The 27,715-nt window shown below is 43.2% G+C and overlaps 1 protein-coding gene across 1 annotated transcript in view; it reads left to right on the top strand.

Annotated features, from left to right (window-relative positions):
• LOC142297225 (uncharacterized) overlaps nucleotides 1-27,715 on the top strand; it is a 42,286-nt gene that overhangs the window by 1,839 nt on the left and 12,732 nt on the right. The window contains exons 2-7 of the mRNA XM_075341482.1: nucleotides 7,637-7,910; nucleotides 11,690-11,827; nucleotides 18,059-18,316; nucleotides 19,874-19,965; nucleotides 20,074-20,255; nucleotides 25,596-25,765. Coding sequence (XP_075197597.1) covers nucleotides 7,637-7,910; nucleotides 11,690-11,827; nucleotides 18,059-18,316; nucleotides 19,874-19,965; nucleotides 20,074-20,255; nucleotides 25,596-25,765 — 1,114 coding nt within the window. The remainder of the gene's footprint in view (nucleotides 1-7,636; nucleotides 7,911-11,689; nucleotides 11,828-18,058; nucleotides 18,317-19,873; nucleotides 19,966-20,073; nucleotides 20,256-25,595; nucleotides 25,766-27,715) is intronic.

The raw sequence follows: 27,715 nt of genomic DNA, 5'->3' as shown, positions 1-27,715 counted from the left end.
AGGATTCAGCGGTGTTGCTGGGGAATGTGGACGATATTTGCAGTCATGCACCGACTGCACATACTCGTCCTCTCAAGTGCCTTGTATTGAGAGCAGCTGGGCACATCTACCTGGAATATGGCCAGCAGTGTGCAAATCCTGCTCTTAGAGGTGACTGCCCTCTCATTTAGAAGACTGGACACCCACTTTAAGCTGGACATGCGCTTGAATTAAGGCTATGTACCCACACTACCTGTTTTGGTTTTGTTTTTTGTTTTTTGTGTTCTTGCAGGTTTTAATCAATGCTGCAAGGAAAAAAATGCTTTCCAGCTACATCTTAAAATCTTGATTTGCTGTGCACATGTTGCAGATTTTTTTTTTTTTTCCGTGCAGAAAAAAAGCAACATGTCAATTTTTCTTTCTGCATTTTTTTTTTTTCCATTGCAGTGCTTGAGCTTGATTAGTGCAGTGGCTTATATCTGTCATTGATGCACTCACAGCTGAGACACTTCACTGGTATGGCCTGTGAGGCGATCTGTAGCTCAGTAACACAGGTGATGAATCAGTGTTGCCATGGCAACGATTGGGTCCTTGTGATCGCATTACAGGGACCCAATCACCAGGGAGAAGTGATTCTGCTTCCTGAATGCAGCGATAGCATTGATCGAAACATTAAAGGGAATCTTTGGGGCCTATAAGCTGCGGCCACCACCACTGGGCTCTTATATACAGTATTCTACTGTGCCGACCCTGCAGCGGATCGAACAGCTCGGATCCGGGGGTGATTACTTGTGGCTAGAGGGTCTCCAGACCCGGTGGCTAGGGGCCACACTCAAATGGAAAAGCGAGTATTTACAGGGGATTTGGTATAGTTCGTGACGCCACCCGTGGTGTGCGGTAATTGGGATTATCCGGGGTGATGGCGTGGTGCAGCTAGATGACGTTGCCCTCCATGGGTAGGGGTAGGCCCCGGGACTCTTGAAGGTGATGTGGGGTTGCAGTGCAGGGGCCAGTCGGGTACTAACTCAGCAATGAAGCAGACGCTGATAAAAGGGGAATCCAAGTCTCTGACTGCTGTTGCCTCTTGAGGGGAACTCGTCTGGGTCCCGTCCCCTGCAGCACTGCCTGGTGGTCCGTAACCTGCCTCCTGGCACAAAAGTTTAGATTGTCAGTTGTGACCCGGTAGCTTAGAGCTGTCCGGGCCCCGCTCCCCACTATGGCTAAGTGAAGGAGCCTGCTCTTAGGAGCTCACGCTTGGGATTTCAGTGGGCCGCTTGCTAGGAAAACCCTATCCCCCTCGTTGCGCTTGTGCCCCTGATCTCTGAGCTTGGTGGGAACAGTCCATAAAGGCCCTGTCCTCCACAGGTTAATTGCCGGGTCGCCTGAAGCTTCTCCCCGACCTAGGGTCTGTGTACTCCGACGTGCCTTCGGTCCCGGACCAGTGATAGGACCAGGCTGCTGACTGTCCTCCTTGATGGGTTCAGACACCTAGCCTCAATCCCTGCGACCGGGGGTCCAACTCCTCTAGGTCCAGGGTCCAGATCACCGTCTGCGACCTAGTTTACTTCTCCCCTGGGAGCTACAACTCTCAGCTTCCTCAGAGTTCCGCTCAGCTCGAGGCCTACCACTCGACTCAACTGACACCTTCCACCTCCCTGTCTGACCCCTAGGTGGGCGGCCCTATTCCTGCTTAAGCAGCCCATTGGTGTGCCTGACAGGTGTGGTGCAAAGTGTATCTAGGATTTGTGAATGCTGGTGGAGGCAGTACTGCAGGATAGAGACCCAGAACCATGGGGGGGTGAATACTGCACGGGGAGGGCAGTTTGTGCAGTACCCTGTAACGACCTGAATAGTCCAGAGGCGTCACACTACCATGCTGTATATAAGAGTCGAGGCCGCTGTGTAGAACATAAAAAAAAAAACACTTTAATACTCACTTTAGGTTGCTCCGGTGCAGACTGGTCGAACGGGTGGTGGTGTTCTCCGGGACCAGCGCCTCCTCTTTCGGCCATCTTTGTTCTCCTTCTGAAGCTGGCGTGCATGATGCGTCCTACGTCATGCACACAGGCCATTATTTAGGTCCTGCACAGGTGCACTACATTACTTTGATCTACCCTAAGCAGGGCAGATCAAAGTGTGCATGCGCAGGACCTCAGTGCCGGCGAGTATGTATGATATAGGACGCGTCATGCACGCCGGCTTCAGAAGAACAAAGATGGCTGAAAAAGGAGGTGCCGATCTGGGAGAATGAAGACTCCCATTCGACCAGTCTGCACCAGAGCGACCTTCTAGGTAAGTATTATAAAGTGATTTTTATGTTCTACATAGCGGCCTGGGCTCTTAAACACAGCATGTTAGAATGCTGCATATAAGAGCCCAGTGGTGGTGGCTGCTGCTTATAGGCCCCAAATCTGGTGACTGGTTCCCTTTTTAAAGGGGTTAAACTGCCGGGAGCAGCATAAGCACCACTCCTGGCAGTGAGAGCCCGGCCCTGGCTGTAACATCAGCTGGACACCCAGCGGGGTACAGCACCTGAACCCCTGCGATCGCCATGACTAAATAAAATGAATGGAAAAATGCCAGAAAAACGCTTAGAAAGAAATGTGAAAACTCGATACGTGAGTTTGTTTTTTTTGTTTTTTTTTTTTTTTTTTTTCTGCTGAATTTTTCCTGCCAAAACATAGTTGTGTATAAAAATCTGCACACAAATCTGCTACTTGGGCACATACTGTTTGTCACCCATCGCAACTTGCACCATACACAGAATGTTTGGCTCAACAGTGTTCAAGATTTTAATGAAGATCAGCTGCCAATCACCCCTGAAAACAAAAGGGGGTTACTGAATTTCCAACAGTTACAGAACACTTGAAGTTTTTTTTTTTTTTAAAGGGTTTTCAAAAAAACTTTGTAAATCAATTGGATGTTTTAAAAAAAAAAATAAAAAAATGTTCCTGTGCAAGAGATACTCCTACTCACAAGAAGTTAGGGATATTTTTGCTTTTGGGTGAAATTTCAGGATGATCCTAAAATGCCCTCTAATCTTTTCAGGTGAACCTAATGCACATTCAAAAATTTAGATAAGGTCATATATCCTCAATGTTTCAGTAGTTTTTGCATGCCTTGCAAAATTCATAACAGGTGTTTGATCCATAAATTGGCCAATAAACTTCAGGGTTCGGCTAGAACTGATATTTATACGGTCCTCATCATGAGACCAAGACGATACAATTGATCAACAGTACCTCGCCATTGAGGCTTCAAGCAGTATATGCTTAGATGGAAGTGGCCATTGAGCTTGGAGTCAGTGTCATCAGCAGGTTGCACCATTGATGCAGAGAGACTGGAAGAGTCGCAGAAAGACATAGAAGTGGACGTCATTTGGCCACATCCCACACCGACTTGTAAGGGTACCTGACCACACCACCAGGCTCAGGCGTTGACTTCCTGGACAAGAGACCAGTTGGCCTCAGTACTGTTCAGATGAGTCGATTTACTCTAAACACAAATAATGGCAACCAACAATGTTGGAGGCATGAAGGAGAGCGCTGTGCATCAGCCAGTGTTGTCACCAGATAGCTCTTTGGTCGTGTTGGTGTTGGCAGGTGTATCTAGTCAATATAAAACTGCCCTACACTTTGTGAATGGTACAGTGAGAAGTCTCTACTACTTGAATAGCATTAGTAATCCAGTCATTATACCTAGGCATAAACAGGCATAATTTCATCTTCATGGATGACCATACTCCAGCTCATCAAGGTCACATCATCGTAGCGCAAGACCCAGATTGCATGAAAACGACAAAGAAAAACACACTAATATTCAAGTGGAAAGAAATGGGCCGTGGTGTTTTATTAGGCGTTACCAATAATTTAATTTAATAACCATTATATATTATATTTTATATTATATATTATATTATGTTATATTATATTATATTGGATTATATTACCAGAGAGCAAAGATGCAGGGCAAGTTAAATAAAATAATTACTCGCCTTCTTGCCGCTCTCCTGGTGTCCTCCACTGACGCTGGCAACTGACAAGCATATAAGCAAAACAGCGTATGACGTCACGGTCACGTGCACCCACTTAGGCTACATGCGCATGCTACAGTTTTTTTCTGCAACCAAACCTAGACTTTATCACAGAGAGCCGGGAAATGTAAAAAAAAAAAACGCTTGTAATGTAGGTGCGTTTTTTGATGCGTTTTTTAAAGTAGAAACAAAATGATAGGATAGGATAATGGATAGATGGTTAGCATGATAGAAAAAAATAGCAAAAATTGATAGATACAAAAAAAGAGAATAGGTAACAAGAAACAGAATAGCTCGATAGAGCGATAACTAGCTTGGCCAGCTGTTTTTTTGTTTGTTAATTTTTTGCCCCCCCCCAAAAAAAAAAATATGTGGGGGTCCCCCCTTTTTCATATCCAGCGCAGGAACACTGTGCTGGACCCAGCTGTTCCCGATTGCCCTGGTGCAGTGCCAATCGAGGTAATATGGGGGTAATGTTAGCCCAAAGCTGGCACTAAGCCCTAGGCTGTGACTGGCATCTGAGACACCCCACATCACTAATCTGTAAGTGAAAGTAAATAAACAAACCCCTCAAAAATCCTTTATTTGAAATAAAATAAAAAGCCCCCTCTTTCACAACTTTATTAACACCCCCCCCTCCCAAACACCCCTCCAGGTCTGAAGTAATCCTCACGAGGTCCCACGGCGATTCAGCTCTGCTACATCTGTCCTGTCACTGCAAGCGTCATAGAGACTGCCAGCTGTGAGTGCAGACAGAGTTGCAATGATAAGAATGAACTGGGGTGAACCTCACAGCTACGGTTCCCACAGTACGGTGTGTCACAGCAGTAACGTCACAGGTTCACTGCTGTGAGGTACAGGCCACTACTGAAGTGAGTCACGCAATCGGCTGTGCCATCACTCACGTGGACCCAGCTGCGGCTCACTTCAATTGCGGCCTGATTAATAACAGGTGGAGGACTCCAGCTGTGATCGCACCGCTGATCGCGCTGCTCACTTCAGTCACTCGAGTGACTTCCTGTCACAGGGGGAGGACCCAATCTGTGGCCATGGCTAACTTGAGTGATGTCACCGCAGTTAGTGACTCACTTCAGTATTGTTCTATGGCGCTCTCTGTGAGCGTCAGAGGTAGCAGTGCTTGAAGCGTCGTGGGACCTGGAGGAGTGTTTTGGGTGTTAATAAATGGTGAAAGGGTGTTTTTGGGTTTTTTTTGTGTTTTTTTTTTGTTTTTTATTTCAAATAAAGGATTTTTAGGTGTTTTTGTCCTTTATACTTACAGATTAGTAATGGGGGGTGTCTCATAGACGCCTGCCATGACTAATCTAGGACTTAGTGGCATCTATAGGCTGCCATAGACTCCTTATAACCCAGATTGTCACCGCACCAGCCCTTTGGACTGCCTCTTTTAAACTTGTATGCTTAACATGGAAAAAATATGGAGAAGTTCATTGGGTATGAATACTTCTTCAAGGCACTGACTCAGACTCTGATTTGTCACATCCATTAGATGTGACAATCCCAGCACATTGACTGTCCTGATGTAGGGGGAATCTGAGTAATGATAAGGGGTTAATGACAGCTCACTGCTGCCACTAAGCTCTAGATTAGTAATGGGAGGCTGTCTGATACTAGGATCTTGAATTTTACAGTCTGGGTTTGTCCATCACTAGTCTTGGCGCCTTTTTTGCTGACTTATGATTGGTTCTACCGGCCTTTTTAGGGGTACCAGTCTATTTAAAGCCAAGCCGTTTGGTATTAGCTGGCAGTCGGTGTATGATGAAGAGAAGATTCCTGATGAAAAACCTGATGCAGCAGCTGATGAAGAGGGCAGATGAAGCCAACAGAGAAGATTGGCATAATTTAAGTTAGTTAAATCATATAAAATAACTTTGTACTCCTTTCGCATAGGTATTGCCACTGAGGCAACTAGGCTAGGTCTACAAAAAAAAATGTATAATCGGAAAGTTTGGTTGTTGGGAAACTGATGGGTCTAAACTGTTAGGCCAGAATTGCTCGTGGTTGATTAATGTCTGTTGCAGGTCCTCTAGTGGTACGGATCATTGAACATTCTTTCATTTGTTAGGCACAGCAAAAGGCTTTTTTTTTTTTTTTTTTTTTTTTTCGGTAAACTTGGTTTGGAAAAATGTTTACTTAGAATTGAGACAGTTACTTTCTAGATGGCCTTCGCCTTGTCTGGTAATTTTTCATGCTGGTGGGAATGACATAGGAATGCCAAAGTATCGAATTTTCTTATCTGTTACGAAGCATCCTTTTTGTTTTTACAAATGTTGGTTTCCAAATTCTGTTCTTGCTTTTTCTGAGCTTATTTGGTCATTTAAAGAGCTTCTTTTGTTGACTGCATTAGAGCGCCATGGTGAAGTTACTACTTGGTTTTGGAGGGTTTTCTTATAGGCATCGTGAATTGGAGTGATTCACACCTGATTTGTACAAGATTGGCGTTCATTTGTCGGAAATAGGTCAAGACTTTAAGGGCTTGTGCGCACGTTGCGTACTCGCATGCAGTTACGCTGCATATTGCACTGCAGCGTAAATGTATGCGTCCCCAATCTATGTAGATTGTGCATAATTAGTGCACACGTTGTTTTTTTTTTTTTTTTTTTTTTTTTTTTTTTTGAACGCAGCGATTTGGATGCCAAAATTTTGACCCAAATCCGTGCATACAAAAAAGCAGCATGTCAATTAATTTGTGCGCTAGGGATGGAGCTTCCACTCTGTCTATGGTGGGGGCAGCAGCCAGAGCGCATGAAATCGGCTTTTATTCTGCAGAAACACTGCATCATTACGATTTTGTGCTGTCAAATTGCTGCAGAATATTCAGCAGGTACGTGCAAACAAGACCTAACAGTGGCCTGCAAAATTTTTAGAGATGGCTGTGGTTTCTGTGTGTAAAATAGCCCAGCATGTGCTGGGTGGATTGGTTTTTCTGAGCTGGTTGTTTACTTATTTATCGATTCTTGTTATTTGTTAATGTATATATCGATTTGGTTTTAAAATAACATTTTTGAGTCACGTCTAATAAACACACAGCCTATTTCAATCCATCTTAATTATCTGTTTTAATTTGATGGTTTAATTATTGTGGGTCTTGTGCTACTGTGATTTATTATGGTTTTCCAATGTGTCCAAAAAACCCTTAACCTTATATTTTATTTATTTTTATTTTTTTTTTTTTTTATCAGCTGTCCAGAAAAAATAAGTCAAGTTGGCAAATGGGGCTGTGTTGTCTGTATATTTTAATACCTCCCCTGCCCAGGAGATGTGGTATGATCAGACCATGTCCATGTGCAGTCAGACATCCATTACACAGTACATAGCAGGGGCACATATATACGATTATCTCGGCACAGGAATATTTTTATTTTTAACACATCAAATTATGGAAATTATTATTCCAAGATTTTTTGATCAAAATGTACTTTGTGAAACAACCCATTTAAGCAAAAAATGTTACAGTAAATGTCTGGTTGCCATGCAGCATAAATGCCTTATAATAAATATATATTAGTATCAGTAGTATTATTATGTTTTAACACTCAGGATATTCTTGTGGATGTATTGCATTGTCTGTGGTGACTGAATGTTTGTTTTTTTTCTTTTCTTCAGATTACTTTTGGCCATGATTTTAGGACTGGTTGTGCTGATTATACCCCTAAAGAAGCTTTTAAGCTTATGTACATGTGGAAGGATCTGTACAGGACTCTGCCGTACAACAGACCATTACAGGACTTGTTGTTTTCTGAACTTCCTCTAGAAAAATATTGGGTACGGTGGCTAACACTAGAAACAATTGTTCCGCTCCCTGCTATCCAGCGCCCTGATCATGAAATTGAAGACATCTGGGGAATAACTAAAGATCTCCTTGATGAAAAGCATAAAGGTTGGTTTCCGAAAAGCTTTTCCCAGACCAGTCTGGTCCCTCTCAACCACCGCCTTCCCACTACATGGGAACATTGGTAGAAACTTTGCCTATTGAAAACTAATATCTAGGATCAAGAGTTTCAGCCCAAACTACTCGATCATGTTGCAGCTACCGGGAGGCCGCGCTGCAGTGTAACCGGCGGGTTCCTCCTCTGCAGCTGCAACAAGATATGCCGGTGGTTCCACAACCAGGGTTGCGATGGTCGGTGGTGAGGCTGGAGGTGTTGCGACCTGGTCTGGTCGGTGGGAAGGCTGGAGGCGTTGCGGCCTGCTCATCTTCCTAGGGGGCTGGAGGTTCCGCTGCCGATGTCAGGGTTAGTGGCTCGGCTGCAGCCGAGGGTGGAGAAGGTGGCATGGCTATTGCGGTGGCCGGAGGCAGACCGTATTCTGTGGCCGGGTAGGCCGGATCAACCGGAAATGGGTTACTGCTTACCCGCTCCACACGCAGGGCATCCGCTCCACGGGCCCGCACCGCCGCCACGCTCCTCATCTCGATTCTCCAGTCGTCCAGCATGAACAGGAACAGCGTCCGCATTCTCCTGCAGAGTTGCTCTATTTCCTTCTCTATCCAGTCAGCCATTCCAAGAACAGCACTCTGAGGTGACCAGTTTCGTTGTTCCGACATCTTGCGGCTTCTCCTTCCAGGAACTTTAATGCAGAGTCCTGGTGTCCCTGCACCAAGCTCCGTTTTCACATCCTGTCTTGCCCCCCCCTCTTGGTTTTTCGTCACCAGGCTCTTCTTGGACAGGGGCGGGGCTTCGGCTTTGTGCTCTTTGCTGGGGATGATGGCGACAAAATATGGCGGGTAAGATGGCTGCACTGTAATTTTACAATCACTTTTTAGACTTGGACAGTTCTGTAAGGCGCACGTCACCCGGGTTAGCGGGCCCAGTTCTTATCCTGTTCGTGACGCCAGGAATTTGAAGGTGTGCCACCCCAGCAGCAGTCGAACTGCTCGGATCCGGGGTTGCTGTGGCTCGAGGGTCTCCGGACCCGGGGGCTTGCGGCCACTTGTAAGGGGATATTTACAGGGGATGAATGTTCATGATGCCAGCTGTGGGTTGCGGTAAAGGAGTACTGCCGATGGGAGATGGTGTTGGGCATCCAGGTGTCAGTCCCTCCGCAGGTAGTGAAGGCCTTGGATAGTGGGGATTTGGTGAACGGGTGGCTTGGCCTTGGAAAGCAGAGTGCAGGGGTCAGATTACTCACTGCGGTAGTCGTGGTGCTGGATCAGGGGGATTAAGCAGACACTCATACAGATGGTTAACCAAAGTCTCTAGGCACCGCAGTCTCTACGGGGGGAGCCCGTCCAGGTCCCACTCCCACCAGTGTCACTTGGTAAGTCTGGAGCCCTGCCTCCGTGCACAAATTGACTGTTGTTGCCTCCCTGGGCGCTCCAACTCCCCTGCTCCTAACTCTGACTCCAAACTGACTTCCTCCCTCCCACCAGTTGGTGGGACCCCCTAGGTGGGCGACCGTGCTCCAACTTGACCAACCCACTGGTGTGTCTCAAGCCCTGGTGTGAGGTGTGGTTGGGATTTGTAGTGTGGATGTTAGGGACACTGTTGATGGGGACCTGGAACCATGGGGGGTAGACCCTGCACCCTGGGGTACAGGATGCAGTTCCCTGTAGCACCCTGATGTTGTCAGGGGCGCTACATAAACTTCATTCGCTCATCCTTTTTGGAAACACATAGATTGGGAGAGGGAGGTGTGACATCACACACAGGAGAGCAGATTCTGCCTACTTTTAATAATAATAATTAATAATTTTATTCATTTATATAGCGCTATTAATTCCACAGCGCTTCACATACATTGGCATTTACTGCAGTTGTATTGTAAGCTACTACTACAGTAGGATTTCAGCAGTTGCTCCCCCTAGTGTTTGAGTGGAAAATATCAAACTTTTTTTTTTATTTTGCGCAATTACAGTTTTAATTAAAACTTATTACCTTTTTTTTTTGTAAATCTTTTTCTTGATGACACCTTCCCTTTTTAAGTAAAAATGCCAAGTAATTTTCGCTTAAAACCCCAATCAAAACGAATAATGCACTCATATATAAAACAAATAATTTCTTGGTTGCCTCCTATATACTGTAGGATAGTCCCACACCTCCCTATACACAGTATGCTGGGCCCTCCAGATCCCGATACACAGAATGTGGTCCCCCCCCCTCCCCAGCTCTCCATGCACAGTAGGAGGGACCCCAAAAGCGTAGAATAACAAAAAAGCACAATTTGCTCGCCTAATCCTGATTCCCAGCACTGCAGCCTGTCTCCTACTCTATAGCGGGCCTACAGAGGTAGCTCCATGCAATTACACCATTGTGTTGCCCTCGTGGGCACACTGATGTCTTTTAAGCCACACACTTGTAGTGGTCTGTGGCTTTAGCTTTTGCCAGTCATTGCACTGGCTTGCCTATACATCATAGGATCCCATTTAAATTGCTTATTCTCACCCACAAAGCTCCACCCTCCTCTCCACCCTCATCTCTATCATACTACCTGTTTTCTAAGCTCTGCAAACTACTTTTGACTAACATTCACATCTGAACCTCCCACTCCTGGCCCCAACACTTCTCCTAAGCTGCACAAATCCTCTGGCATGATCTACCCCAAGAAACTAGGACAAACTACAACTTGCACTGCTTCAGATGCTTCCTAAAAACATATTTTTAGGGTGGCCTATCCCTAATCTAAGTCAATTCCCTCCACTATTTCTCATCATAATTCTGTCAAACTCCACCACACCCAAAATCATCACAAAGATTGGCTAGTGACTGGCTCATGCAGCCTTTATCTATCCCCCATTTCTTTGAGATGGCTGGACAGTCATTGTAAATAAGCCCCTGTATCTTATGTCACCCCCACCTCACCCCATTGTAGATTGTAAGCTCTTACGAGCAGGGTTGTCATTGTTTTTTGCATATTGTTTTTTGCATATTGTATCTTCTGTTACTTATAAATGTTTGTATATAAACCTGAATGTAAAGCGCTGAGGAATATGTTGGCGCTATAGAAATATATAGGTTGTGATAGTATTGAACTGAATCCGTGGCAAGATGACACCGACAGTTCTGTGCTGCAGATGCAGGACATCTGGGGCTCCGGGCAAGAAGCTCTGTCGCTAGCGATGCTCCTGATGCCGTGCATAGGCAAAAAGCTGTCAATCTGGTGTCTGTGGGTTCTACAGGGCTAATCATTCAGGGAACTGGGAGATCTGCAGCAGATAAATGTTTGATAAAGACAGCACACAGTCCAGTAAGTGACACATTGCTGTAATCAGGGTGTTTGCCCCTACATCATACTAATCTTGGAGGGTCCACAAAAGCAAAAATATCCAGCATCCACGTCCAGGTAAAATAAAAGTTGTATCTTTATTCAGAATCCATTAAATCCATCTGTATTAGGGGTCCAAGAGGACTTTTATATTTGTTGGGGATGTGATGCTCATCACCCTATGTTTTTAATGGATTCTGAATAAAGATACAACTTTTATTTTACCTGGACGTGGGTGCTGGATATTTTTGCTTTTTTGGAATTTCCTGGCGGGGCCGGCCTTCATCCTTGCACCTGTCTCTCATTGGAGTCTCCATAGACCTGGGTGAGCTGATTTTTCTCTTTTTCTTTTAATCTTTGAGGGTGTAGCAAAGACCTGGTGACAATTGCCTTTAAAAGACAAAGTGTGTGTGTTACAGTATATGTGTGTATATAATTTTTTACTTTTTCTTTTAGTTACTGATGAGGCCTTGGATGAGGTTCAAGTTTCTGTGTACAAATATGAATGGAAGGATCTATATGATTTGGCACTCTTGCACCATACGACATACCACAAAATGCAGTTGTATGTAATTAAAAACATGAGCTCTGAATGTAAGTATTAAACTGCATATGCACTGAAATCTAACTATTGGTGTATGAAGTTCATGCACAGTTGAATTATAGATGGAGAGCCATAAGGCTTCCATAGAGATGCAGAATCTGTCATTTACTTCATATGCAACTGATTTTCATATGCATCTGTTCACAATATATGGAATGTTTTAAAAGCTATATACCAGTTTTTTGGGCAATAGTTTCTGAATGGACAGGTTAATCGCCAGGCCAGAGATTCACCAGATTAGTCTACCATTCTTAATACAGCACTCCAATTCTTTTATACAGATAGTCTAGAGGAGGGAACTGTAAAGGCCCCTTTACACACAGACTTTCTAGCGATCCCACCAGCGATTTCCCAACCTGGCCGGGATCGCTACAAAGTCTCTTTTGTCGCTGGTGAGCTGTCAAACAGGAAGACCTGGCCAACGACGCAGCAGCTATGCGGACCTGCAGAACGACCTAGTTGGTCATTGAGGACATGTTAAAGCAGCTATTTGAAAGGGAAGTCGCTAACTATGACGTTGTAACGGTGTCAAACACACCGATGCATGCTGCTCAGCGGGAAATAAAGGACCAAAAAATGGTCCTGAAAGATTTGTAGCGATCAGCAACCTCACAGTGGGGGCCAGGTCGCTGATGCGTTTCACACACTGCAATGTCGATGGGGAGGTCGCTATTGCGTCACAAAACCGGTGATGTTACAGCAATGTCGTTAGCGATGTTGCAGTGTGTAAAGGGGCCTTTAAGTTTGTGCATAATTGTGTTAAGGAGGAACTTCATAGTTTTCGGGAAATCTCCTTAACAGTGAATGCTGTATTCTCAGATTTAAAAGTCACTGAGAGCTGGAGGAGAAATTCAAACCACACAATATAGCTGGTATAAATTCCTTTCTCAGTAAGGTTCACACATGTGACGTGCTTTTATTATCACAAGCCTTTTTATAGAACAGTAATTGGTTAATATTTTAGTAAAATGTCTAAGTATGCCATTGGCTATATTAAAAGCTTATTCCAAAAGCCTGTGATGCTTTTCCATTTTTGGAATTTCCTCTGCAGCCTCTCCTGTTTTCCGACTCCATAACTTACAAGGTCTTGATCCTGCTGCCTAATCTCCCTACCATTGTAAATGGCATGTAATGGATGGTACTTACCAGTTATAAATGTTTAATCTGGGCACAGGAGCTTTAATGGTGCTGTCAAAAATGGAATAACCCTGAACATGGGTTATTTTGTATTGCAACCTGGGTACAATTGAAGTGTCTGGTACTTACTATAACTGCAAGTACATGTGCATATTCAAAAGGTGGGGGGTGTGTGGGGGGTGTGTGTGGTGTGTGTGGGGTGATCAAATTTAAAAACCATAAGCAATCACTTGCCAAAAAGGTTTTTATCCCTTTCAGTAAATTAATGTACCAGGTGTTCTCTCCTTATTTAGATTTGCCAGGGAATTTCAGCCAGTCCTTCTGTTGTGACATTGCTGCAGTGTGCATTCAATCTGTACTGGTACAGCAGCTGATTAGCTGCTGATGTGACATCAGTGCTACAGTTAATGCCTACCTGGGAGTAGAGGCCAAACGTAGTCCAGAGTAACTCTGCTGCCTCATCATAGTGCATAGATCCATCTCAGGGTTTCACCAGACTCGTGTATTTTGGAGATGTAGATGGAAACCCTAATGTAAGCCAATAGAGCACAGGACAAATGTGAACTGATCCAAAATGTTCTGTATCCCAAATTATCACCAATAGCATTCAACTCAACCCACTTAAAAAAAAAAAAAATTAAATAAATAAAAAAATCACCACTCAGATCTGTCAGTGGAGATATAGGGGGCTTCCACATTACTGTTAACACACAGGGTCTGGAAAAAACATTATGGCTCCCCTCCAAAAAGGAACCAGCAAAATTTGCCCTCCCGAATCCATAACCCTACCCCCTTCTGAACACCTTTGTGCCTAAACCATAGTTAATGTCCATGTTTGGCATTTATACTGAGGAGAGCCCGCATAATGTATGAGATGTCTCCAGAAGCATAAGCTGGGCACAATGTATGGGCACTACAAGGGCTTATTTGCAATTTTTAATTCTGCAACATTCACTGCGTTTGACTCAATGAGTGTTTTCCAGAGAAAAAAATAGTCACTACATCCATAGATGAATTTCCCAGACGGGGGTAATTTCCAAACTGACCATAGCACATGGAAACAATTCACACAATAACTTAGGATTGATTCTGAAACTCGTATATTTGTTTGTGTTGCTATTGGTTTTTATTCATGCATTCATGATTTAAGGTCCAGTCACACTAAACAACTTACCAGCGATCCCAACAACGATAGGGATCGCTGGTAAGTTGCTAGGAGGTTGCTGGTGAGATGTCACACTGCGACGCTCCAGCGATCCCACCAGCAACCTGACCTGGCAGGGATCGCTGGAGCGTCGCTACACGAGTTGCTGGTGAGCTCACCAGCAACCAGTGACCAGCCCCCAGCGCCGCGTGAAAGATGCTGCGCTTGGTAACTAAGGTAAATATCGGGTAACCAACCCGATATTTACCTTGGTTACCAGCGCACGGAGCTACACGTGCAGAGAGCAGGGAGCAGCGCACACCGCTTAGCGCTGGCTCCCTGCTCTCCTAGTTACAGCACACATCGGGTTAATTAACCCGATGTGTCCTGCAGCTACATGTGCACAGAGCAGGAGCCGGCACTGACAGTGAGAGCGGCGGAGGCTGGTAACGAAGGTAAATATCGGGTAACAAAGGACAGGGCTTCTTGGTTACCCGATGTTTACTGTGGTTACCAGTGTCCGCAGAAGCCGGCTCCTGCTGCCTGCACATTTAGTTGTTGCTGTCTCGCTGTCACACACAGCGATCTGTGCTTCACAGCGGGACAGCAACAACTAAAAAATGGCCCAGAACATTCAGCAACAACCAACGACCTCACAGCAGGGGCCAGGTTGTTGCTGGATGTCACACTAAGCAACATCACTAGCAACATCGCTGCTACGTCACAAAAGTTGTTCATTAGCAGCGATGTTGCTAGCGATGTTGCTTAGTGTGACGGGGCCTTTACTCTCCTGAACTAAAAGTTATCTACGAACTACGAATAATGCATGATTTTATGAAGATTCTGGTTGCTGGAGTTCCTTCCCTTCTCAATTTCCAAACTGTGGTCACTTTTGGGCAGGCTTATGCCATTCTGGCACTTGTGGGAACACTGAAAAGTCCACAGTCTAGGAAAATCTGTGTTCCAAAGATCATATGGTGCTCCTTCCCTCTCGAGCTCCGTGGGGTGTCCAAACAGTACTGTACAGTCATATGTGTGGTATTGCCACGTTAAAAAGAGAAATACTGGAACATATTGGGCTTTTTTTTTTTTTATAATATAAGTGACCTCCTGGACCCCCAGGGGTCACAGTACACTAACATCACACAAACACACCCTCCCCTGGGTAGGTGACACCAGTCAATCAAATCCTTGTTGCCACCCTCCAGGCTTGATGTCCACACTAGGTGGGGCGGAGCCAGCCGGTTGACCCCACCCACCGAGGAGTTCACAGGCCTGGAGGCGGGAAAAGACAGGAGTTTGTGGTAGACAGGGAAAGTGAGAGGAGTGAAAACTCTTGGTGTCTAGGTTGGAGCCCAGGCACGTTCAGCAAGGTCGGCAGACGGTGGTGGCCATCTGCAGGAGTTGGTGTAGGTCAGCGGAACCGTAGGACTGGGGTCGGGCGGTGGCCTGCCGGTACCGAACCGGGGAGCAGATTGAAGCCAAGCACCAAGGCAGGGTACTCAGACCCTGACCAGGCTAGGAGCCGCCGTAAAGGTCAAATTACCTGATTGCGGTCTGGACCTCAGGGGTTCATTCCCACCTAAGTCCCGTCAGAAGGCAACAGCCCAACCCGCCCGGATAAATGCCACTGCCAAGGGCCAGAGATCAAAGGGCCAGCGCCTGTGGTCAAACGGGCTCTCCCGACACGTACACGCTGGGGAGTGGACTACCCGTGGGAAGCCATAGGAGTCAAATACACTTACACAGGTGCAGGAAAACGACAGCCACCATCAACCCGTCCAGGGAGAGTGAGAACACCGGAGCCGGATGTGGGCCCTGTCCATCCAGCTGTTTGGTTTACCAGAGACTCTGTCCTTCTGTGTCTGAGTGAGTACAACAGTGCCATCCGGCACCGCAACGTTGCACCCGCGCCCACGCTGCCTCCCCACCTTGGCACCTGCACCTATACCTCCTCTCTACTCCCCAACCGAGGCCCCGGGACAAACCGCTCCTACCCACAGAGGGGTCAACACCTTAGCTGCTCTCTGCCATCGCTCCCGGGATTCCCCGTCACCAGCAGCGGTGGTGCTCACCATCACCACAACCTGTGGGTGGCGTCATGACCGACATCCCAAACATCCATCCACCAAAAACCTCCCCTTTTCACTCGTGGGCGAGGAGGCGCTGTTCGAGCCCCGGGACCAGCCCCGTGCTCGAAGCACCGGACCCGAGCGCCAGCGAGTCCAGATGAGCGGCGTTCCTACCCCTCCGCCCGCGATATATATATATATATATATATATATCTATTTCCAATGTGAAAATTGGTAATCTGGTGTAAAGCAATAATTTATTGGTTAAAAATTTTAGGTTTTTTTTTGGTTTTTTTTAACCGCCCAATAGTATAAAAGTTTGTGACACACTTGTGATGTCAATATGCTCATCCCCCAAACCATTCCAACTAAATCTGAGCTCTAATATGGTGCTCTATCCCTTTTGCGCTCTGCACTGTGACTCAAAAGTAGTTTTCTACCACATATGGGGCATTTGCAAACTCTGGAGAAAATGGACCACAGAATTTCTTGCACAATTTCTCCTATTACCCTTTTTTAAAATTAAACTTTGGGGCTAAAGCAACATTTATTGGGGACATTTTTTTTTTTAATATATATTTTCACAGCCCAATGTTGTACAATTCCATGAATTCAGGGTTAAAATTGCTCACCACACCCCGAGATTCAGAGGTATTTTCCAGAATGGGTTCACTTGTGGGCATTTATACTGTTCTGGCATGTCAAGTGGGACATGCCATCCGCAATCTAGTACAGCCAAAAGGACATGCAAAATGTGAATGGCGCACCTTTTTCTTCTGAACCCGCCATGGACCCAAAGAGTAATTTTTCCACCACACATGAGGTATCTGTGCACTTAAGTGAAATTGCAGAACAAATTGTATGGTGCATTTTCTCCTGTTACCGTTTGCGAAAATGCAAATTTGGGGCTAAAACAATATTTCCGTGGGGGGGGGGGAAATGACTTTCTGCTCAGTTATAAAATTCAGTGAACCCCCAGGTACTTCAATGTGCTCGCTACATACCTAGATAAATTTGATGGGTCTAGTTTCCAAAATGGGTCACTTGTTTGGAGGTTTCCACTGTTTAGGCACATCAGGGGCTCCCCAAATGTGACATGGCGTCCACTCAAGTCCAGACTATTTTGAGTTCTAAAGGTCAAATAGTGCTCCTTTCCTTCCGAGCCCTGCCATGCACCCAAACAGTGGTTGCTACCACATGTGAGGTATCTGTGCACTCAGGAGAAATTGCACAACAAATTGTATGGTACAATTTCTCTTGTGACCATGCAAAATTTGAGGCTAAAGTAAAAATTTTTGTGGGAAATGTTACATTTTAATTTTTTCCTTACACATTGCTTTAGTTCCCGGGAAGCACCTGAAAGGTTAAACTTCTTGAATGTGTATTTGAGCACTTTGAGGTGTGCAGTTTTTCTTTTAGAATGTTGTCACTTTTGGGTATTTTCTATTACACAAGCTTCTGTCACTTCAGATGTGGTCTTTGAATTTTTTTATTTTATTTTAAAAACCATAGGAGTTTGGAGAAGGATCTCAACAGGATATTGGCGAAGGTATCAATAGAAGCTTTGAAGGAAAAGTATTTCCAATAATGTTCAATAATAATTATATAATATTTATAAAAATGTTCAAAAATGAATGGTCAATAAATTTGTGTACATTTTTGGCTAAAATAAAGATTTTTCTTCCTGTCGCCTATACATTAATTTCACGTATGTTTTGTGCAAATTCCAAAAAATAGAAGTGTGGGGTGTTTTTTGTTTTTGTTTTTTAAAATAGGAACATAAGAACCTATTTTGCACACCTGTTTAATCTACTAAATATCCATTCATTGTTGCCATTCTCTTAACCCTAATTTGTCTTTTTGATTAGGTCATGAAGAACTAGAGTGGCTTTATTGCCAATACTACAGTAATCGTTTCCAGTGGCTGTTTTCCTATTGGCTCTTTGGCCTTTCAAAGTCTTGTGGCAAACAGCTGCAGAGGATTTACTTGAGGTGGCAAAGGTTTGATAGGAAAAAAGTATCGAATTGGGGTTCTAATGAATCTGATATCCAGTACCTTGCGTCTCTTCATTCTATAACCAATGACTTCTGGAATGGAAAGCTGGCCAATGGAGACGAGAACATAGGTGAAAAGCACAATGCCACTATACATATATAACATACTAGCTGTAGTTCCTGGCGTGTCTGTCCTGTCTGTCCCCCCACTGACCTCTTATTACCTCACACAGAAGCTTCTTATACTAACAATTTATTTTGTTCCTATAGCAACCAATCACAGCTCCTATTAATAACCTGGAGCTCGCAGCTCCATTGACTCTAATGGAGGCAGGTTTTTTGGAGTGTAACTGTAAAGTGCGAGATTAAATCTTCCCGTCAAAACAGTCTGACGTGCCCTGATTCACATCGGGTGTCTGTGCAAAAGTTCGTGATTGTAAATGTGACAGTGCGGATTCCCTGAGACACACACACACACACACACACACACACACACACACACACACACACACACACACACACACACAATGTAAGATGGCAAACCTTCTTGTAAAGTACTGTGATAAGCCCATCTTGCATATGTATAGCAGTCATAGAATATTCCATAAATGTCTGTCTGAGGGTCCGATACCCCTTCTGGGGTTTTTATTTATCGAGAACATGTCCACTGATTGCAATTTCTATGACCTCAATAAACAGCCTCCTGGGATTGTTGCAAATGTACATTACATTCCCACACATGCTTCATCTATTGATGACCTACCATTGGCGACTAAGGCTATGTTCACATGTTGCATCTTTTTGGTTTTTTTTGTAGTAAATCCTGATCTCTTGGCAGTAAAAAAAGCTGTTTTTTGCAGCATTTTTGTCATTTGTCCAAAGTACGTTTTTAAGTAGTTTAATTCACTGAAAAAACACAGCTGCATTTTTTTTTTCTCCCACTCATTGCTTTCGATGGTGAAAAAAAAGCAGGAAAAAACAGTTGCCATGCTGCTTTCAAAAATACAGCAGTTTTCATTCCAGTTAGGAAACTGTCTGTGTGCATAAGATTTCTGGAATCTCATAGGTTTTGCTATTACTGTAAAAAGCAGCTTTTTATTTGCATAAAACCAATGAACAACCATGCAAAAAATGCAATGTGTGAACATACCTCTAGGCTATGTGCACAATGAGCGTTTTTGCGCGTTTTCAGGGTGCGTTTTTGAGCTCAAAACTGCATGACTTTGCTTCCCCAGCAACGTCTGACTTTTTATTTTTGCTGTCCGCACAATTTTTATTTTTTTTATTCTAGCTAACAAAAAAAAAATGGACATGTCAATTCTTTCCTGTGTTTTACTGTGTCTTTCACCCATGCAATGCATTGGAAACAACGCAGCAAAACCCAGTGATCAAAAACGCATGAGTTTTTTTTACTGGTGCGCTTTTGCCGTGGGTGCATCTTTTCGCATTTTGCGGTCCAAAACGCAGCGTACAAAAACGCTGTGCGCGCACATGGCCCTACTGTGTATTTCTGTGTTATGAATGGGGAGGTTACGTGATAATTAACATGCATACAACAAGTTCCATCAAAGATGAGCTATTGATTATATAACTTGTAATGCGTATTAGACGATATTTGGAATAGTGGTTTTATAGTGATCCTATCACAATGTTGTACAAAAAACTAAATTTAGTCCTGTTTTGTTTAGGTATTAAATCTGTGGAAAACTACTTTTCAATGTGCAGATCTCTCCTGGCTTGGATCCTTGGCCGTAGATGGGGAAAGTTCAAGCAGAAGAAGGTACAGCTGTATTTCTTTTTAACTATGGAGATTTTCTCAGGTCTTTACTGCAATGTCTGATTTTCTGCAAGGCTGTAACTGAAATGTATGCTATACTTTCTTTTCAAGGTCTACAAGGATGCATTAGAAGGAGTGTATCATATGCTGAAACATGTGCTAAAAGTCTCCATGGTTGATCACGATATGTTTTGGGAGGTAGCTAAACTACAGATGAATAGAGTTTGTGATCTTGAAAGAGTTGCTGGCAACTATGTGAACTGGAAGCTAATTGATGTGCTGCCATGTTACAGGTACAAGGATAAATTATCTTCTACGCAAAACTGATAAGCCTTCATGGGATGGAAAGCTGTAGGCAGGGCATACTCCATACTTTACCTTGGATGGTTAGGGGGGTGGCGGACGTTTGGCAGGAGTCTCAGAGACTGCTAAGGTGTGCAAATTAAAGCTATGCCACTAATCCTTTTACATTTCTTAAATAGCTTTCATTCCCTCAACAAACCACCTTTAATTTGACATGTTTTCATTGTGCTCTGGCTTATAAACAGAGCTGTGGAGTTGGTAAGCCAAACCTGTGACTCAGACTCCTCAATTTTCCTTGCTCCAACTCGGACTCCCACATACTGTATATTGGTTATATTTAAGTGATAAATTTATTGTAGTACAATGTGAACATCAGACATTTAATCATTTTTATGATACAATAATCAAGCTATTTAGAGCATAAAATATATTTATTGAAATACCATTTTAGAACACAAACTAATCAATTGTAACTATGTAACACACACACACACACGTATTGCATAGTGTGTGTGTGTGTGTGTGTGTGTGTGTGTGTAAAACAGGTATGTATGTATTTTTCGTTTTTTTTTTTTTGTTTTTTTTTTTTTTGTTAAATGGGGTCCGTCTTATAATGCCAGTGTCCGACTAACAAATCATACAGGGTATATGTCTCTTATAGCCCCCTTAATCTGGATATGGCCCCCTTATGTTGAATATAGCCCCCTGTGCTGGCACAAGTCTCCTATAGCTGGCATACATGCCATATTGCAGGCACAGATCTCCTATAGCTGGCACACATGCCATACAGGTGGCACAGGTCTCCTATTGCTGGCACACATCTCATACAGGTGGCACAGGTCTCCTATTGCTGGCACACATCCCATACAGCTGGCACAGGTCCCCCTGTTAGTTATGGCTGTTATGGCACGCTCGTTATCCATACATACCTCCTGTCTCGAAGCTCATGTCAATAAACATAACGCTATTCAAACTGAATGTATAGGACAACATGAAAATCGGTTTCTATGACAAAAGAGCTTACAGTCAACCCTCGCATCTACTTAACTTAGAGACAAAGCAAATTTACATTTCCTGCACTGCTGCTCAGTTCTCATCTCAGGGATCTGGTAAAAGACTGTAAAACTATAGAAGACTGTAGCTTAAAACAAAAGTACAATCTCATATACTTGACAAAGGAGGTCTGATAGAAAAAATACAAAAAACAAAGCAACAGCCTAGGGTGGGTTTACATTTAATTACTCATATAAGAACTAAGATTACACTGTTCTTCCAGCTTGTCTATACCTCACAAATCTAACCATTATTTATCAAAAGCTACTAAACAAAGCATAAGTAAAAATAAACTTTATACAAGACCACTTAATATATTCAAACCTATAAACTAATAAAGAAAACAACCGTATATACTTTACTATAAAACCCACAGTTACATACCACCCACTATGGCACTCAGTTACAGCCCACCCAACAATGATACGATCTATCCCTATATGAGGGGTAATCAGCCATCCTTTTGTGTGACCATCCAGGGTGGAAGAGAGAAGAAAAGAGAGCGGGTGAGGAGTCAGCTTAATATAGGGCTTATGACCAAGATTCATTTAGCCCTATGATTGGCTGTAACCTGTGATGTCATGGGGGCGTGTGTATAGCCAGGTGTTGGAGAACGCCTCCCAACCTGGCTGAGGGTAAAAGACATGATCTTCTGTGTGTTACCCTCCCCCATCTAGCACAAGAGAAATTTATATTAGTATATATTTCACAATTAACTTCCCAGCTACACTCCACGACTCCGACTCCACAGCCCTGCTTATAACAACACTCTGCTACTTTGGAGTCACAAGAGGATAATAAGCAACTTTCATAGGATGCTGCACAAAATTTCTCCCAATCCTTAATGCACTGTACAAGCTACGAAATGGATATCAGTCATTATATATTTTAAGGAACTACAATGGATGTAATGGACTGCAACATATGCAGTAAGGGATGATGCTATACATACTACAGGAGGACACTATAATATCAAATCAAGCGATACATGTTACTACCAATATTTGCAGAGGTATCTAGGAGTTCACTAAAAAGGAGGTGTGGCACACATTTGAGAGATCAACAACTCAAGTTTTCATAAACCTGTATGTCAGTTCTTACTATGTGAACCTGCACATCCTAGTATTGCTTGAGGTATTCCCATCTCCAAGATCTTATCCCAATCTGCAGTAGGTGTGATATTCGCAATACCTCAAATTAGAAATATAGTATTGTTCTCCTGATATAGCCAGGTACTGTTTCCCCGAAAATAGGACTGGGTCTTATATTTTTTGCTCTGAAAGATGCACTAGGGCTTATTAGGGGGTGTCTCTTTGCCCATAAACAAAAATCCATATTCTTGAACAAAAAAATCATTTATTCAAATATAATCATATTCTGGAACATCAGCATTTTGTTACTCCTATAACTAGTTTAGATGTACATTTTCTTATTTGACTTGTTATTCTCATGGTGCAGAACCAGTCCTATAGTGGTGGACACAAAACCTATTTACAATCTTAAATTACCCATTTAAATGTATTTATTCTTTATGTACTGCAAGGTTTACTTACCCAAAAGAAAGGATACCCCCCACACCCTCCCACTGAAAGAATCACACTTAAAAGACCACAAACAATTAGAGTTAGGAAGTAAATGGGCTCTCGCATACAAATCTGCACTGTTGTCAGGTCTCCTTGCGTTCTAGTGGTTGGCTGCCCCGATGACTGGAAGCATGATCACTTGGAGTGATACTGGCACCCTATCTGTTTGTGAGAGCTGCAATGTGGCTGGAACGGCGAGGAACCTGACAGCAACGCAGATGAGAGCCCATTCACAATCTGCACTTATAAACTATAATTGTGTTATGGTCTGAGTGAAGGGTTTGTTCTTCTTTTTTTTTTTTTTTTTTGATTTGGGGGAGAGGTGTCTGCTTTCTTTGGGGGTGTCTGCTTCCTTTTGATGGGACCTTCTGTATTCTTTAACTTTTTAGCTGCTTGGACACTTCCTTATGGAACTGCAGCTAGGGCTTATTTTTATAGTATGAATTATATTTTAAGCATACTCCAAAAATGCCCCCCAAAAAAAAAAGTTGGGGCTTATTTTCAGGGTAGGTCTTAATTTCAGGGAAACAGGGTATCTTATGTAACTTCTAATATGAAGGTATTTTGTTAATATTACTAAACCTACTACATATTTGGATAGGATCTTAGAGATGGGAATATCACTTTGACAGTAATGATAAGCAGGTAATAGTTGTATTTGAAATACACTGTCTATTAATGCAGATTCTAAATCTGAACTGTGTAAGACAGTGATTTGTTTCTAAGCTTTATCCCAACCTGTGCACTCCCACCCCATTACTTATTTTATATTTGTATACACATTCAGCACCTTAGATTGTGCACAATGTAATGAGATTTGTGTAGTAATGCATAGCAGTACAAGGTTGGACTCCCATCTTTGTATCCCCAAATAGTAAAGTTTATAGCAGCAAATTAAGGATGTAGTAATCGTCAACATCTTAAGGACACCCTTTACTATACCCATGTAGTATGCCATCCAATAAGAATTCCTACATCTGTACAGGATCCGAACCAATATTCATGCAAAAGCACCAGAACATCCTCCATATAGGATTACAGCGCCAAGTTTAGGCTAGCAATTTAACTACATGGTCAGGTAATTCTCTAATTAAAGAGAGTATGTGTAAAGATTGAAACCTCTTAGTACAGTTGCGGCCAAAAGTTTTCAGACTGGCACAAATTTTGCAAAGTCATTCCCTGCAATGAAAATTAAACTTAATCACAACTTCATTTCTGGTCTTGTTAAAATCTACAACACCTACTAATATAAGCTTAACGAAAAAGTATGTTAGAGAGGATAATAAGCGCTGATTAGTCAGCAGCACCACTAACCATTTACATCCAGATGCTGGACAAGTTAATAGGGTTCATTTGGGGGGTGGGGAGGGGAATTGTTTGCGTTACATGTAAAGTGGGCTTTATACGCTGCGATCTCGCTAGCGAGATTGCAAGCGATCGTACCCGCCTACGTCAATTGTGCGACACGGGCATATCGCTGCCCATGTCGCACAACCTCGCTTACCCCCATCACACGCACTTGCCTGCTCTGCAACGTTGCTCTGGCCGGTGAACCGCCTCCTTCCTAATGTCACATGGCAGGCGGCCAATAGAAGCAGAGGGGCGGAGATGAGTGGGACGTAAACATCCTGCCCACCTCTTTCCTTCCGCATTGCCGATGGAGGCAGGTAAGGAGATGTTCGTCGCTCCTGTGGTGTCACACACAGCGATGTGTGATGCCGCAGGAACGACTAACATCGCTAACCTCCTGAAAACTATTTATTTTTTTGTTTCAGGACAACCTCTCCGCGGCAAACTATTTTGCCCTCTTTTGCGATCGTTTAAGATCGTTAAGTGTCACACGCTGCAATCTCGTTAATGACGCCAGATGGGCGTCACAGTGACCCGACGATAATTAATCAACACTTTTTTTTTTTGTCTGATTACAGTTTAACCTAAATAAATAACTTAATGCTGTACCTCCTGAACAATTGCCCGTTATTGTGCTCTTAGTATATATTACACCACTGTCTACCCTTATGAATTATTGCAGCCACTGTCCCCTCTGCACACTGGATAATGACCCTCCACCAGTTAATAGTCACTGGCGTTAAAGACTTAATCATCAATAGGGAGCATTCACCTCATCACTTTGTCATCCTTTTGCCTCTGTGCTCGAGGTATCATGCTACTGCATCTGAGAAGACATCAGAGCTGATTAGTGCTCTTCTGCATGTACAAACGACCAGTCATGTCTTCAATTGCATTTGCTCCTTACAGACTGTTACAATTGATGCAAAGAAGAGCCAATCCAGTCTTTTCCAGTTTACCGCTTTAGGCACTGATGCACATTAAACATTTTCATCAAGGTGTCTGGAGGGAGGTTTTCCCCACATCTTCCCCCCCCCCCCCAATCCAATGGTGCACTCCTGGCTGTAGATGTTGCATGAAATTAAGGTGTATGATGGAACTTGTATTGCATTGCATTGTCCACCAACATAAATAGGCTTTTAATCCAATATTTTGGTTGTCAATATGGGAATATTACTGGTATCTGGGGCTTGTTCCTTTGTACAGTATCACTTTAGATCTATATAGTCTACGGTAAAAAACTGGAAAGCTAGACAAATGCACAAACTATTCTGTTGTAGCACAACTCACTGCATTACCACGAAAGAAATTTGGTATCTTCATATCTAAATTCTGTTCCTCTAGGATGTTCAAGGCCACTGGAGATTTTGTGTATGTAGATCAAATTGAAGGCTTCCTGTTTAGAAAGCAACTAATAAACAGCTGGATCTTTGAAGAAGAGAATTTGTGGGTGGTCAATCTTCTCCCACAGAACCTCCTCATGCTGTTGGAGTATGGCACAAAGATATATGAAGGTACCTCAATGTCAAGTAGTAGCTGCAAAAGCAATCAAGATTTTAGGGTGTATTAAGAGATAAGATCCTGTGATACCAACGTATGGGCACCCCACTATAAATCATTTGTAAGGCCACATCTGGAATGTGGGATCCAGTTTTGGGCTCCACATTTTAAAAAAGGATATTCAGAAGTTAGTTCACAGGCAGGCAACTAGATTATTGCAAGGAATGGAAGGCCTCCCATATGATGAGAGGTTGGATCTGTCTTGCTTAGAAAAAAAATACATATCAGAGGAGATCTCATTTTATATGTATAAATGTGTGATCAATATAAAGGACTGACACATGACTTATTACTTCCAAAAACAACACTAAGGACCAGGGGATATTCACTGCAAGTGGAAGAAAAGCGATTCCAGCAGCTAAATAGGAAAGGGTTCTTTATAATTAGAGCAGTCAGACTGTGGAATACCCTACCACAAGAGGTAGTAATGGCAGATACTATAACAGTTTTTAAAAAAGGGCTGGATGATTTCCTCAGTACATGCTGCATTGTCTGTTTTATAAATTATTTAGTAACAAAATGTATAATTAGTAGAGGATGGTTGAACTAAATGAACCTTGGTCCCTTTTTTTTATTTTTTTTTTTTTTTTCAACTATGTACTGTAACTATGTAACTTGGCAGTCTTTCAGACTTGGCAACAAACTACACTGAGGCTTTACCAAAACCCTGTTAAGGAGGTAAATATCTGCATATGGCATATAGCGGTAATGCTTCAGAGTCTGCTCTACTTCCTATTATCTCACTGGTGTGCAAGAATATGCCTTCCCAAAAAATCCCACAAATTACAGCAGGCGTGTGGCATTACACAATCCGAAAGCGCCATTTGCTCTGCAGTTAAAATAGAGCATATTATTGGTACCACAACAAGAAGGCAACCAGGCCTTTACTGATTATCTTGCACAGCGCTGGGCCGCCATGTAATTTTCCATAGTAAGCCGCCGGTACGTCAGCTTTTCCTGCTCTCGGACCCTTTAAATCAAGGGTCTCAAACACACGGCCTGCAGATATTTTGAGGATGACTGCCTTATGCAGGTGCTGCCACTGTCAGCACTTCAGTTGAATGTAATGGCAGGTCACACGCAGCTGCCAGCCAATCGTAGGCCAATAATTTACGTCCTACACAGATGTCAGCTGCTGGTCTAATTGGTAGTCTGCTGCCATTGATATAGCCATGCACATAATTTGTTTGTGTGGCCCAGGTAATACATTCAACTAAAGTAAAGCACTAACTGCGGTGGCCACAGCAATCAAAAGGTTGCCACAAGAAGTAGAAAAGAGGACTCTGAGGGAACGGAGGACAAGTGAAAAATCTATAAATAGCAGATTAGGGAAAATTATTACAAGATGGGACATTGCTACAAGAAGAGGACCAGCATGGGCACATTACTATTTCTACAAGGCCAAATTTACTACATGGAGACAAGGATGGGCACATTACTGTAGGATGGGGGACAAGGATGGGCCAGTTACTACAGGTACATACGATACATCCTATATAATGTACCGTATATAGTGTGGAATCCACACTACATACTCTGGGACATCTCTACTCTATGCATTTAAATCATGGTAGCTGTGTATATAATCACTAGTAGCATACAGTATAGTGTGTGTGTGTGTGTGTGTGTGTGTGTGTGTGTGTGTGTGTGTGTGTATTTTATTATTTATGCAATACTCTAACGAAGTGTAAAAATAGGGCTCTTTATTTCTCCGTGTGACAATGTTTTGGTTCCGTAACAACTATTTTTGTTATGGAACCAAAATGTTGCCTCATTGGCTCATAGTTCAGTTTTTTATTATTTTAATGTGTGCTGCTTATTTTCTCTCTAGAAATCCATTGCTCTATGGGAGTGTCCATACAGATTTGTACCTGCTGCTTAAGATTTGGTGCTGCTATGTTAGG

The sequence above is a fragment of the Anomaloglossus baeobatrachus genome, chromosome 3 (assembly GCF_048569485.1).
Source record: "Anomaloglossus baeobatrachus isolate aAnoBae1 chromosome 3, aAnoBae1.hap1, whole genome shotgun sequence".
Taxonomy (NCBI): domain Eukaryota; kingdom Metazoa; phylum Chordata; class Amphibia; order Anura; family Aromobatidae; genus Anomaloglossus; species Anomaloglossus baeobatrachus.
This window is presented reverse-complemented; position numbering and strand designations above follow the sequence as displayed.